The 15,704-nt window shown below is 42.5% G+C and overlaps 1 protein-coding gene across 1 annotated transcript; it reads right to left on the reverse strand.

Moving 5' to 3' along the window:
• Positions 1-5,693: 5,693 nt before the first annotated feature.
• Positions 5,694-9,167, reverse strand: LOC140193634 (uncharacterized; the record flags this gene model as incomplete). Its single annotated transcript, XM_072250794.1, has 1 exon — positions 5,694-9,167. A coding segment is annotated over one exon (737 nt), but the record flags the coding sequence as incomplete, so codon positions are not given.
• Positions 9,168-15,704: the final 6,537 nt, after the last annotated feature.

The following is a 15,704-nucleotide window of genomic DNA, read 5'->3' on the forward strand; positions in this document are numbered from 1 at the left end:
GGGACGGGTTGCACCTGAACTGGAGGAGAACGAATATCCTGGTTGGGAGGTTTGTTAATGTTACTCGGGAGAGTTTAAACTAGTTTTGCAGGGGGCTGGGAACCAGGTCAGTAACTGAACGATTGGACCAGAAGGTAGATGTCAGGGAAAGTACTAAAAGGCAAAATCAAAATAACAGATATGATGGGTCAGATAGTTTGAAATGTGTGCATTTTTATGCTAAGAGTTTTCCGGGTAAAGGTGATGAACTTTGAGCATGGATCATACATGGAACTATGATATAGCCATTACTGAAACTTGGTTGAGACAGGGCAGGAATGGGATTGTATCAAGCTTTAGCAAAGGCAGAGAAGGAAATAAAAAGCAGGGCGGGGGAATTGTACTACTAATCAGGGACAATATCACAGCTGCACAGGGGAGACACAATGGAGGGGTCAGATACTGGGTCCATTTGGGTGGAACTCAAGAACAGGAAGGGTGCAATGACACTGATGGGATTGTACTACAGACCCTAATAGGCCACCGGGACATTGAGGAACAGTGATGTAATCAGATTAAGGAAATGTGTAAAAATAATAAGGTTCTTTGGGATTTCAACTTCCCTAATATAAACTGGGTTCTTCTTAGAGCAAGGGGTTTGGATGTGGTAGAATTTGTTAAGTTATCCGGGAGGGTTTCTTAAGTCAATATGTGGATGGTCCAATGAGAGGCGGGGCTGTATTTAAGCTGGTGTTGGGTGCTGACCCTGGCCTGCTGACTGATCTTTCAGAGGGTGAGCTGTTAGGGAACAGTGACTACAACTCCTTAACTTTCAGAATAGCTATAGATAAGGATAAGTATGGTCCTTCCAGGAGAGTTTTAAATTGGAATAGGGCAAATCATGAGAGCATTAGGAACTAAGAAGAATTAATTGGGAACATCTTTTTTTCTGGCAAATCCACATTGAACATGAGTACAGTGTACAGGAATGTTCCTGTTAGAAGGAAGGACAGATATAGAAATATGTCCAGGGAGGTGATGAATTCCGTCAAGAGGAAGAAGGAAAAGTATGTAAAGGTCTGAAGTCAGGGTCAAATGGATCACATGAGGAGCATAAAGAAGCCAGTAAAGAACTAAAGAAGGGAATTAGGAAAGCCAAGAGGGGCATGAAAAGTCCTTGGCAAGTGAATCCCAAGACATTCTATACAAAGAAGAGCAAGAGGATATCTAGGGAGATTGTAGGACCACTCAAAGATAAAGGGGGAACAATTGCTTGGATGCAGAGAATCTGAGTGAGGTACTGAATGAATACTTTGCTTCAATATTTTCCAAAGAAAAGGACATGGAGGTCCAGGAGTTCACTGCAGAGTGTATAACTATGTTATGGTGTTTAGGAGGAAGTGTTGGGCCTCCTAATGTCCCCACGGCCTGATGGGATTGATCTCAGGTTACTGAAGGAGACAAGAGATGAGATTGCTGGGCTTTAACCAATATCTTCGTTTCCTCTCTGGGCACAGGTAAGGTCCCAGAGAACTGGTAAATGGCTAATATTGTACTTCAAGTCAAGTCAAGTCAAGTCACTTTTTATTGTCATTTCGACCATAACTGCTTGTATAGAACACAGTAAAATCGAGACAGTGTTTTTCAGGACCATGGTGCTACATGAAACAATACAAAAACTACACTGAACTACGTAAAACAACACAAAACTACACTAGACTACAGATCTACCCAGGACTGCATAAAGTGCACAAAACAGTGCAGGCATTACAATAAATAATAAACAAGACAATAGGCACAGTAGAGGGTATATTAGGTTGGTGTCAAGCCAGGTTCTGGGTATTGAGGAGTCTGATGACTTGGGGGAAGAAACTGTTACATAGTCTGGTTGTGAGAGCCTGAATACTTCGGTACCTTTTGCCAGATGGCAGGAGGGAGAAGAGTTTATATGAGGGGTGTGTGGGGTCCTTCACAATGCTGTTTGCTTTACAGATGCAGCGTGTGGTGTAAATGTCTGTAATGGTGGGAAGAGAGACCCCGATGATCTTCTCAGCTGACCTCACTATCCGCTGCAGGGTCTTGCGATCCGAGATGGTGCAATTTCCTAACCAGGCAGTGGTGCAGCAGCTCAGGATGCTCTCAATACAACCTCCGTAGAATGTGGTGAGGATGAGGGTGGGAGATGGACTTTTCTCAGCCTTCGCAGAAAGTAGAGGCGCTGCTGGGCTTTCTTTGCTATGGAGCTGGTGTTGAGGGACCAGGTGAGATTCTCTGCCAGGTGAACACCAAGAAATTTGGTGCTCTTAATGATCTCTACGGAGGAGTCGTCGATATTCAGGGGAAAGTGGTCGCTCCGTGTCCTCCTTAAGTCAGCAACCATCTCTTTTGTTTTGTTCACATTCAGAGACAGGTTGTTGGCTCTGCACCAGTCCATTAGCCGCAGCACCTACTCTCTGTACGCTGACTCATCATTCTTGCTGATGAGACCCACCACGGTCGTGTCATCGGCGAACTTGATGATGTGTGTTGCAGCACAGTTGTGGGTCAGCAGAGTGAACAACAGTGGACTAAGCAGACAGCCCTGGGGGGTCTCCGTGCTCACTGTGAGCACAGGGGCCCCCCGGTGCTCAGTATTTCTATTTCGGAAGGGAACAAGGGAAAATCCTGGGACCATCAGTGAGTATGGAAATTGAGTTTCACATCAGTTTGAGTGGAAATTGCTGTAGAAAATTCTTAGGGATAGGAAAAATGAGCATTTGGAAATCCGTGGTGTCATTAGGGAGAGGCAGCATGGCTTTGTATGGGGCAGGTCGTGCCTTACAACTTGATTGAGTTTTTTAATATGGTGACAAGAGAGATTGATGAGGAGAGGGCAGAGGGCAGTGGTTGAAGGAACTTTATCAAGCTGGAGGTCTGTAATCAGAGGTGTTCCACAGGGATCTGTTCTGGGAACTCTGCTGTTTGCGATGTATATAAATGACCTGGATGAAAATAAAGATGGGTGGGTTAGTAAGTTTGTGGATGATACCAAAATTGATGGAGTTGTGGATAGTGTAGAAGACTGGCAAAGAATAGAGCAGAATATAGATCAGTTGCAGAGAAATGGCAGATAGAGGTATGGCAGATATGAGGTGTTGCATCTTAGTAGGGCAAATGCAAGGAGACAGTACACTGTTAAGGGTAAGATCCTCTACAGTGTTGCAGATCAGATAGATCCTGGGATCCAAATTCCTAGCTCTTTGAAAATGGCTACACAGGCCGATAGGGTGGTTAAGAAGACTTATGAACTGCCTGCTTTTATTTTCGACACATTGCGCTTGAAAGTCAAGAGGTTATGTTGCAACTTTATAGAACTCTGGTTAAGCGACATCTGGAGTATTGCATACAGTTCTGGTCGCTCACTATAGGAAAGATGTTGAGGCTTTGGAGAGGACACAGAGGGGGTTTACCAGGATGCTGCCTGGTTTTCTTTGGTAGAATGGAGGCTGAGGGAAGAGCTGATGGAGGCTTATATGATTATGAGAGGCATGGACAGAGTAGACAGGAAGTATCTGTTTCTTAGAGTTGAAATGTCTAACACCAGAGGGCATGCATTGAAGGTGAGAGGGGGTAGGTTCAAAGGGGTTGGTTGTTTTTACTCAGAGAGTGTTGGATGCTTGGAATACACTGCCTGATTTGGTGGTAGAGGCAAATGAATGTGGGGAAGATGGAGGGATACGGACATTGTATAGGTTGGACGAATTAATTTTTGGGTGTTTTGCTTTACTCTTACAGCTGGTCCGGCACAACATTGTAGGCCAAAGGGCCTGTTCCGTTGTTGTACTATTCTATATTCTGTACTCTATTCCTAGTTCCAATCATCATGCATCCAGATTGCCCCTGCACCCGCCAGGATTTAAAAGTAGCATTTCACCTTTCATCAGTTCCTGATCTACATCAGACCCCTCGGGTTGGGCCAGTAGACTGCTCGCCTCTGCAACAGTCTGGCCCTCAGCTGGACCTAACAGCTGCCTCTCCACTGTGAGGGTCGCCATTTTACCAATCCAGTCAGCACAGCAAGAGAAAACAGGACAGCCTCAGGTCATTAAAGGCCTAATTTTTATAAATAGCATCTGTGTTGCCGTATCACAGAATCGTGAAAAAGCCTCGGGCGGGGTGTGTACCAGGAATGGGAAGACGGGGCAGGGTAGCGAGCGTGCACAGTTTCCATAACACGGAGCATTCAGCTCTGTCATCCTGTCCAGCCCACAATTCAGCCAGGGCCAATGGGTCCATCATTAATGATCGTCACTCAATCAGTTCATGCAATTAAATAAAAAGTCAAGAGGCTCCAAAATCCCATCTGTGGGTGAGCCATCTGGGCAAGGATTTCTCTGGCCGCTGACACAGCCTTTGGTCTAAACCCTGTAACTCGGCTGGTAGTGTAGTTATGGATAGTGGTTTCAGTAGTAGTAGGGATAGCTTTATTTTAATTAACCAGCTCTGTGTTCCTGTTTAACTTTTACATGACAGAGAGGTGAACCTCTCCCTCTCTGTATCTTGTTTTACGGCGGTTGGCATCCAGTTTAATGGTGCATTACCGCCACCTTCTGCTCCAGAATGTGCACTAGACATATATTCTAAATCCCTTCACCCAATCGCGCGCGCGCGCGCACACACACACACACACAAACCTACACTTTACCCTCCCATCCTTGACCATCCTAGTATCCTATTCCTGTTTATCCGTCATATCCTATAAAAAACCCCTGTACCCCTTAAAAACGCTAAAAATACCCGGACTTGTGCTCTCTCACCCATGCCCAGCAACCCTTTTAATGTGAATTCCTGCACCCCCAACTCCCTTAGTTTAATTCTCATCATCTCTCTCTGTATCCCATACTTCCTGCAACTCAGAACTACATGTTCTACTGACTCCTCTTCCTGACATTCCTCACACAATCCTGTCTGGTGTTTCCCTATCATTTTCAATGTTCTGTTTAATGCACAATGCCCCAGCCTTAACCTAGTCCACACAATTTCCTCTCTTCTGTTTCCATTACCTACCCTAGTAACTGCAACACTTGATATAAATTGATATTTGCTGTTTATATCAAATTGGTATTTGATATAAATGCCTCCCTTTCCCCTCCTTGTCACATCTTTCTTGCCACATTTGGTGAACATCGATTATATTGTTTTCATCCCCAGCCAGATCATCATCATACCAGATATCTCTACCAGCCATAGCAATCTGTTCATTCTCAGAGTGCTCAGGGCGTTTCAGCACCTCCCATGCTGTGTCACTCAAAACAGTGTTCTGAGAACTCAAAGAGGCCAACTCGCTCTGCAATCACTTATTTTCCTCAGAGTTCAGCTGTTTCGGTACTCAACTGCTGCAACACCGTCATAAAAATCCACCCCATGTGAGGTAGAGAGACTCTCTTGGCGGGAAAAGTAATAGGCTTCGTGATACCACACATGGAAGTTTAACATTAGACAATTCAGCAAAGGCGTCTCAACATCTGGCAGGACCCCGCCAGCGATCGAAAACCCTCAGAGTTATCTATCCATCTGAGGACTCGATAAGTCTCTGGTATGGTATCTCTCAACTTGCTTGGACCCTGCTGACTGCATCAGAATAATGGGCTGGGTTGATCAGACCCAAACAATTGCACTGTCCAGGAGATGTGGTAATCAGCATACAAGCACAACAAAGTAAATTAAGCCTAATTTATTATCATAAAATAGAAAGCATAAGTAAACCACACAAAATACTACGTAGTAAGTCACAAAGGTATTAAGGCTCACAATTCTCTAGTCACCACTTGATTGTCACCATTGTCGAGGGAACTCCAAATTTTCACTCACTTGCGAAACCACCCCTGGGTCCCAGGCACCAATCACGATTTCCGGCCCTCAGCTGAAGTCCAATGAGCCAGGGAAAAGACACCCCAATAAATACAAGTTTCACAAGTATGGAGCAACCACGAGACATATAAACTCTTTTATCTTATGTCCCAACTCAACCTGCCTTTTTAAAAATGTGTCCTGTTTTCATTAACACAGTGTTCAGCATACTCTCATAAATCAACTACACATTCCTCACCCATTAGTCCAATAGTGTTTTGGGCATAATATTTGTTTGGACTTACAAAAGAACATTACATATAAATGATAAACCCAAATTCAGAAAAGAATCCATAAAGCCAAATTGACAGACATTTAGTTATTAACAAACATCCTCATGTTTATGGAGCCTGAGGCTAAGAAATATCCAGCTGCTATCAGCAAACACTCTACTGACATTGATAGTGTTTACTCTATACAGACACTCTGCCCACTAAGACATATTAACCCTACATGCTATGAGTTCAGAAAGAGTTAAATTGTCATTTTACCCTCCAGGCATTCATCTAATATTTTACAAAACTTAACATAATACAGCAAAGAAATGGCAGATGGAGTTTAACTCAGAGAAATGTTAAGTGTTGCATCTTGGTTGATAAGTGAAAAGCAAGAGTAAAATGAGCAGAGGGATCTTAGAGTGCAAGTTCATATCTTCCTGAAAGGTGACAGGGCACGCTTGACTTTATTAGTCGTGGCATTGAATCCAAACGTGAGAAGGTTCTGTTGCTGCTTTATAAAACTCCCGTTTAGGCCACATCTGGAATAATGCATGTTGCACTATTATAGGAAGAATGCCAAAGCTTTTCAAGAAGAGCTTTACCAGGGCGCCTCCTGGATTAGAGGGCATGTGCAAAAGGAGATGGTGAATTTTCTGCAGCGGTGGAGACTAAGGATAGAAGTTCATAAGATTGTGAGAGACATAGATGGAGTAGACAGACAATATTTTTTCCAAGGATTGAAAAGTCTAATACCAAAGGCATGCATTTGAGGTGTGAGGCAGTAATTTCAAACGAAATGTGAGGGGAAAGTTTTTTTACACAGAGAGTAGTGGTGCTTGGAATGCACTGCCTGGAGTGGTGGTGGGGGCAGATACATTACATTGCAGATACATTTAAGAGGTGTTTAGATAGGTACATGAATATGAGGAAAATGTAAGGATATAGGCATAGTGTTGCAGAGAAGATTAGTTAGGTTGCCCATTTGATTACAAATTTAATTGGATTGATACAACATTGTGGACCAAAGGGCCTGTTTCTGTTATGCACTGATCTATGTTCTATGCTTCATGGTATCAGAAAACACCCAGAATGATTTAATCAATGTTTCAGACTAAACTGCATACAATTAGCAACTTTGAAAATAAAACCATGTAGAACACATTTCAAGCAACTTTATTCTATGTATTTCCTAGTGATGAAGTGCTTGGCAGCTTTTACCTGTTTGTACTGTACAACTTAAGTTTGAGAAGATAAATCCAATGGTATCTCAGAATGTCCAGTTCGGCTAAATCAGTGTTTCTAAGAAAGCAGTGTATGATTGCCACTTTCTACAATAAACACAAGTAGCAATCTGTTGCAAAGAACTTCATTTTGTATATTTCCTGGTGATCAAGTATTTGGTAACATTTATTTAATAGTACAAATTAACCTTGGTGCCAGTGATAACACATTGCTTGCAACTGGCTAAATAAACGTTTCTGAGTAAACAGCATACAATTGCTGCTTTCTATAATACAACCATATAGGAGCTTGTTGCAAACAACTTTATAATATGTATTTCCTAGTGTTGTAGTATTTGGTAACATTAATTTGATTGTACAGTTTAAGCTTGTGAATTTAGACCCAATGGCATCACAAAATTTCCATAATGGCTAAAGCAGTGTTTCATAACAAACAATATTGCCATTTCTTTTAACACCGAAGTAACTTGTTGTAAAACAAAACTTATTTTATGTACTTCATATTGTTGCATAGTTTGACCCAACAATTCAGTGCTGTCAAAACTAATTGTACATTAATCCCATTTTGTTACTTTCCCCACATCCTCAATCAGGCTCTAGCACTGACTTGCACAGAAAGAGCAATTTGCAGTCGCCAATTAACATACCAACCTGCATTGCTTTAGGATGAGGGAGGAGAGCCAGTCACAGGGAGACAGCAATCTGTTAGGCATAAGCTCTATCAGCTGCATCACTGTGCTGCCCACAGTTGGTGTGCTATGGTAGGATGCTACCCAAAAACATGGTGCTCTCGTTTAAGAAAGTTGAAAACTCAAGGCAAACTATATTCTGATGATTGCTTTTATATTTTCCAGTGAGGAATTTAAAAACAAAGGAAAATTTTGATTAATTCTTCCCAAAATCTGCATTTCTGTCTCCAGATATTGATTTATATTGATGTTTGACAAGCAAAAATGTATAAATGCATAATAGTATATAAATATTAGCATGACATCATATGTACAGTGCAGAAATTAACTAAATATTTGAATTTAGAAAAAACAAGAGATAATAAAAATTCAGACTTTACGATCTATGGTCTGTGCTGTATTAATGTTATCCTGTCAAAAGAAAGCTGGATTGGTGTGCTCTATAATACACCTCCTGCAGTGGCGTTTGACAAACTGCAGTGCTTCAACCGAGATGTCACAGTCCTGTACATTCAACACCTGCAACTCAAAGCAGTTAGCAGCAACAATCTTTAAACCACGACCGGTGACACTCTCACATGACTTAAGACTGAGCCGCTTAAGGTTGTAGCAGTTCAACGCTAAAAACTCCATGCCTGCATCAGAAATCAACAGACACTTGCCAATATCCAGGGACTTGAGTTTTGTGCAATTCTTGGCAAGGTACTCAATCCCATGATCAGTCAGTCCATCACAACCTCGAGCGTTTAGATAGCGCAGTTTACTGCAGTACTTGGCGATGTAGCGGATACCTACATCTGTAATCCGGACACAGTGAGCAATACTGAGATACCTTAGGTGTGCTTCCAACTTTGCCACCTCTCTCATCCCAAAATCAGTCACAGCTCGGCAGTCACTAACACTCAGCTCCTTGATTGACGTGCAATAAAGCATCAGGAAGTGAAGGCCCTCGTCTGTAACACGGACACATCTGCGTAGATAGAGGTGTGTTAGCTGTGTGCAGTGAGCTGCTATTATGTGCAGTCCCTCATCTTCAAGTAAAAAGCAATCTGTCATATTCAGGTAGCGGATGGAGATCTGTTTTCCATGAAGTGGAGAGATTTTAATGGAAGCTTCCCTTGTCAGACTGATGCACGTTATCTTGGAACAACCTAGATAAAGAATACTGATTATTTTTCAGAACCATTACCTGATATATCAAGCTATCAACTGCAATTGTAACAGTAACTATACAGTAGGATGCTCTGCGATCATCATGCCCACGCCAGTTCATTGAAGGTTTCAGCTATCCATTTTCATTCAACCTTCTGCTCTTTCCTCATACTCATTAATGCTTTTATTTTTTTCAACTATATACCCACATCGTAGATCTAAAACTCAGTGGAAGTGCTATATAGATACAGTGGTTACAAGAGCAGGTTGGAGACCGGATGTACTGGTACTCAACACCTTACACCCACATACTGTCCTCAAGGCACAAGTCATAATGTGATGGAATTTCCAATGTCTGATTGAGTGCACCTCCAACAGCTCTTTTGAAGCTTGACTCCATTCAAGACAAAGCAACCACTCTACCAGCATCCCATCAACACTCCCTAAAAATCCCTCCACTGCCAGTATGTACCACTTACAATATGAACTGCAGTTACATGCTCGGGCTACTTCAATAGGACCTCCCAAACCCACCAGCTCTCCTACCAAAACAGACAAGAGAGTAGCACGGGGGACAGGACACCACCACCAGCAGTTTCCCCACCAACTCATATACCACATGACTTCATAGTCACTGGGTGTAAAACCTGGAATTTCCTCTCTAACAGCATTGCCGGTTCGCCTTCACCAGAAGCACTTATTCAAGACCGTTTGGAATAACAGGTGGATTTACTACGAAACATATAGACACCTGTACAAAGGCAAAAGCACACAGAACTAAACAGTCATAAATATGAGAAATTCTGCAGATGCTGGAAATCCAAAGTAACACACACACAAAATGCTGGAGGAACTCAGGAGGTTAGGCATCATCCATGGAAAATCAATGTTTAGGGCCAAAACCCTTCCTCAAGACTGGAAAAGAAGTGTGAAGATGCCAGAATAAAAAGGTGGGGGAGGGGCCAGAGAGGTGCAGATCTGATAAATAAATATTTATTTAAAGGATCATGCTACAAGGAAGGAATGTAATTTAACTTAAAAAATCACCTGAGATCTGATGTTGAGAAAAATAGATGGAAGCTGCACAAAGTTCTGCCATCTTCCTGTCCTTTGTGAATATGGGGAGATGCCAGCGGACAAGGACGGGGCAAATGTTCCACCTTGTTTAAGATCAAATGGGAGGACAAACAGACCCAATGGTGTGCAGGCTTTGAGAAATGATAGCGATGGAGAAGATTATTCGGCTCTTGGAGAAAGCAAAAAGCAGCTGGACGAAACTTTAAATGCTTTTTTTAAGATAGTCTCTCTATATCATATATGACTTATTTCCACTCTGGTGGTGTGGCGTCTCAGACTGAGAAGGGGATAGCCAAAGGGGCTGATGACCACATCTGCAGGAAGTGCATCCAGCTGCAGCTCCTCTCATACCACACATTTGGAGTGACTGCAGAACATACGGGAGGGAGCCAGGGAGTGTTACTGACAGGATTTTCAGAACTGTTCAGTCAGATAGACGGGTGAGCACCAGGAGGCTGTTCTCCTCTCCACTAATATCGCTGTTGCATATTAAGGTAGAGCAATGCCCAGGCAACAAGTCATAGTGATAGGGGCTGTACAGACAAATGATTCTCTGGCCACAAGTGAAACCAGAGGGTGGTGTTTGGCATCGCGATGCCAGGGCCAAGGATGTTCCTGAGTGGGCACAGGACATTCTGAGACTGGTAGATGTGCAGCCAGATGACATGGTCCATATTGCTACCAATGACACAGGGAGGAAGGATATGAGGCCATGCAAAGTGATGTTAGGGATTTAGGTAGCAAGATAGGTTTGTGACTTCAGGATTATTTCTGCCAATGCCATGTGCTGGGGAGGTGAGAAACAGGAAGAAACATGGCTAAGGAGCTGGTACAGGATACAGTGATCATTGGGCTCTATTCCAAGGCAGGTAAGATCTGTTCAAGAGAGACAGGATGCATTTGACCTGGAGGACAGCCAATATTCTCACAGGGAGGTTCATTAGTACCCCTCGGGAGTAGTAGGAGGCAGGATCCAGAGCAATTAGTTTGCAAATGAAGGAATTAAGGAGGAAGATAGGTGTTAGACCAAGTATATCCTGTGAAGACTGTGGGGAGGAAGGCAAATGTGATGTTAGCATCCATTTCAAGATGACTAGAACAGGAAGCCCTAGGGAGGCCTCACTTGGAGTATTGTGAGCAGTTTTGGGCCCTTTAACTTAGAAAGGATGTGCTGAAACTAGAGAGGGTTCAAAGGAGGTTAACAAAAATGATTCCAGGATTGAATGGCTTGTCATATGAAGAGAGTTTGATGGCTCTGGGCCTGTATTCATTGGAATTCAGAAGAATGAAGGGTGACCTCATTGAAACCTATCGAATGGTGGAAGGCCTTGATGTGGAGAGGATGCTTCCTATAATGAGAAAGTCTAAGTCGAGAGGACACAGCCTCAGAATAGAGGGGTTTCCCTTTAGAGCAGAGATGAGGAGATATTTCTTTAGCCAAAGAACGGTGAATCTCTGGAATTCTTTGCCACAGGCAGCTGTGGAGCCCTAGTATACTTAAGGCAGAGGTTGAAAGATTCAGGGCATGAAGGGATATGGGGAAAAGGCTGGAGATTGGGGCTGAGAGGAAAAAGGATCAGACATGGTGAAATGGCAGAGCAGACTTGGTGGGCCAAATGGACAATTTTCTGCTCCTATAACTTATGGTCTTATGAAAGTAATATAGGTGGTGGTGTATGTAGTGTAGAACGTTATGAACAACTACGAGGGATTTTTTTTATCAGCTAGGTATGTGGGTTGAGAATCGGGTTTCAATCCAGAAAAAATGTGATGTACTACATTTTGGGAGATCAAACTAGGGGAACACTTACACTGTGAGTGCTAGGGCCCTGGGAATCGTTACTCAGAAAGGGACCAAAGATTGCAAGTGCACAACTTACTGAAAACGGTGTCAGAGGCAGATAGAGTGATGAAAAAGGCATTTGGCCTTCATCAGTCAGAGCAGTGAGTATAGGAGTTGGGATGTTACAATGCATTCATGTAAGACTTGTGATTGGACTTGGGAGTATTCTGCTCAATTCTGATCAGTACAGGAAGGATATTATTAAACCAGATAGAGTGCAGAAAAGATTTACCAGAACGTTGCCTGTACTTCAGCATCTGATTTATAAAGAGAGGTTGAAAAGGCTAGGACTTTATTCCCTGGAACATAGGAGATTGGGGTAGTGACCTGATACAAGCATCGACCATGGGGGGCACAGACAAGGTGAAAGCATATTTTTCCCAGGGCGGGGGCATAGTTTAACAGCAGAGGCAAGGGATTTAAAAGGGGCACCAGGGGTAGTATAGTGCGTAATTGAAACACAGTGGCAGAAATACTGGTTGAGGTGGATACATAAGAAACATTTAAAAGCCATATAAATAATTAATGGATAAAAGCCGTTTAGAGGTTTTGAACTTTACAATTATGCCCCATCAGTTCCTCTGGCAGCTCGTACAGCATACTCACCACACACTGTGTTTAAAGGTTGCCCCTCAGGAGCCTTTTAATCTTTCCCTTCTTACTTCAAGCCGATACCCTTGAGTTTTAGAGTCTCCTCCTTTATCCTATCTATTTGTAGCCCTTGGCCTCTCTGATCTCTACAGCATTTAATATGACTAATAAAATTCTTCATCTATATACTTCACTCCGGTATTGTCTCCATAGCCTTGATGCTTTTAGTATCTAGTAATCTATCTTCCCACCTTCTTAAATGTAATTAACAACATTAGGGGAAACTTCCTCCCCGTCTGCTTGTTCACTTTGAATTTTGTGTAGCATACATCTGACTTCTGAAATGGAAATAGAAAATTGTAGATTAGGCAGCAATGGAGTGTGAAACTGGGTCAACTGTTCTTTATCATCTAGTGATTTGGATGAAGTGTAGTTGGCACGTTTGTAGATGATACCAAAACCGGTGGTGTAGTGGATGATGAAGGCGGCCATTTAAGATTACAGCCGGATCTAGAACAACAGAGAAACTGGGCCATGAAATGGCATCTAAATTGGACAAATCCGTTTTGGGAACCTAAACCAGAGAAGGACGCACAGTAAATGACATGTCACAGGCAAGACACAAAGCCCTACAGCACGGAAACCAGTCACTTGCACCAACTCATCTATGCCAGCTATGTTCCCAGCAATCTCGTCATATCTGCTTGCATTTGGCCCTAAACACTATAAGCCTCTTATATCTGTGTACTTATCTAAATAGCTTTAAGATGTTGCTAATCTGTCCACCTCCACCACTATTACTAGCAGCTAATACCAATATGCACCATACTTCACGTGAAGAAACTGCCCTTGATAAACCTTTAAATCTCTCGCCTCTGATCCGGAACTATACCTGCTATCCTATCTATGCACAGATACAATGTTTTTATCCTATCTATGTCACACAAGATCTTATTCAGCTTATCTGGTCACCTGCATTCCGGGGAATAAAGGCTCTACTCTATGCAACCTTTCTTTCTTTGTAACTCAGGCCCCCAAATCATAAAAACATTTTGGTAAAATATCTCTGCACTTTTTTTTAGTTTAATAACAACTTTCCCATAACAGGGGTTCAAAATCATTTACACAGTACTCCAAGTACAGCCTCACTAATGTCACTTCTAACAGTAACATAACTTCCTAGCATTTATACTCAGTTCCTGGACCAATAAATGCCACTATTCCAGATACTTTCTTCGTCAGCCTGTCTACTTGTGATGCTACTACACTTCCACTCCTTGATCCCTCTGCTCTATAACACTTTCCTGGACCGAGACATTGACTGTATAACTCCTATCCTGGTTTGATCTCCCAAAATGTAGTACCTCACATTTATCTGCATTGAAAGCAGTCTTTTGCTCAAATATGTAGCTGATCAAGATCTCCATGTGATTTTTCAAACCTTCTACACTATAACATTGCCTGCAAACTACCTACTACACTTTGTACATTCACATCCAAATCATTTATATGGAAGTACAGACAACAAAGGTCCCAGCACCAATGCCTGTCTGTCCGTACATCACCAGAGAAACAACCCTCAACCATTACCCTCTGCCTCTCGCCACTAAGCCAATTATAAATCAAATCTGCTATCTCCTCCTAGATCTCATGTGATCTAACCTTCTAGACTAACCTGCCATGAGGTTCCTTTATAAATACGGCCTTGCTAAAGAAGTCTATATAAAGAACATTCACTGCCTAATTTTCAACTACTCTCTTGGTCACCTCCTCAAAGAACTACAAAAAATTTGTTAGACATGACTTCCCATGCTCAAAGCCAAGATGATTGTCCCAAATCAGATTCTTGCCTCTCCAAATTTTGGTCAATCTTATCCTTCAGAATCCTCTCTAGCAATTTACATGATGTTAAAATCAGTGGCCTAACTAGTTTTTGCTACTCCTTTTAAATAATGGTAACTTTTCCATCTTCCAGAACTCCAGCAGCCAGAAATGAAGCAAAATCTCTGCAAGGGACTTTGCAATTTCTTCAATAGCTTCTCACAAGAGACTATTTCAGGCCTTGTGGATTTACCAATGTTAATGCACCTTAAAACTTCTGATATCTCCTTTCCTCAAATATGTATTCAGTCAAAAACATCATCACTCATTTTACCCATTTCCTTAGTGACCATCATTTTTTCCATAGTAAAAACTTTAGAGAAGTATCATTTAAAATCTATCCATTTCTTTTGATTCCACACACAAGTGGCCATACAGATATTTAAGTAGACCCATTCCATAAGACCATGTGACCATAAGACATAGAAGCAGAATTCGGCCATTTGGCCCATTGTGTCAGCTCAACCATTTTATCATGGCTGTTTCTCTCTCAACCCTATTCTCCTGCATTCTTCCTGCAACTTTTTACACCCTTACGAATCAAGAACCTTTAAATATACCCTATAGCTTGCCCTCTGCAGCTATGAATTGTACAGATTCACCATCCTCTGGCTAAAGGAATTCCTTCTACTCTACACTCTTGACGCTCTCAACCCCAGCACTCTTAGAAAAGGGCCTCAAAACTGTTCACAATACTCCAAGTACAGTCTGACAATGACTCAGCATACATACAAACACAGAAAACCTACAGCACAATACAGGCCCTTTGGCCCACAAAGCTGTGCCAAACATGTCCCTACCTTAGAAATGACCTAGGGTTACCCACAGCTCTCTATTTTTCTAAGCTCTATGTACCTATCCAGGAGTCTCTTAAAAGACCCTATCATATCCGCCTCCACCATCATTGCTGGCAGCCCATTCTATGCACTCACCACTCTCTGTGTAAAAAAACTTACCCCTGACATCTCCTCTGTACCTGCTTCCAAGCACCTTAAAACTGTGCCCTCTCATGCTAGCCATTTCAGCCCTGGGAAAAAGCCTCTGACTATCCACACGATCAATGCCTCTCATCATCTTATACACCTCTATCAGGTCATCTCTCATCCTCCATCGCTCCAAGGAGAAAAGGCCCAGTTCACTCAAC

The sequence above is a fragment of the Mobula birostris genome, unplaced genomic scaffold (genome assembly GCF_030028105.1).
Source record: "Mobula birostris isolate sMobBir1 unplaced genomic scaffold, sMobBir1.hap1 scaffold_648, whole genome shotgun sequence".
NCBI classification, from domain to species: Eukaryota; Metazoa; Chordata; class Chondrichthyes; order Myliobatiformes; family Myliobatidae; genus Mobula; species Mobula birostris.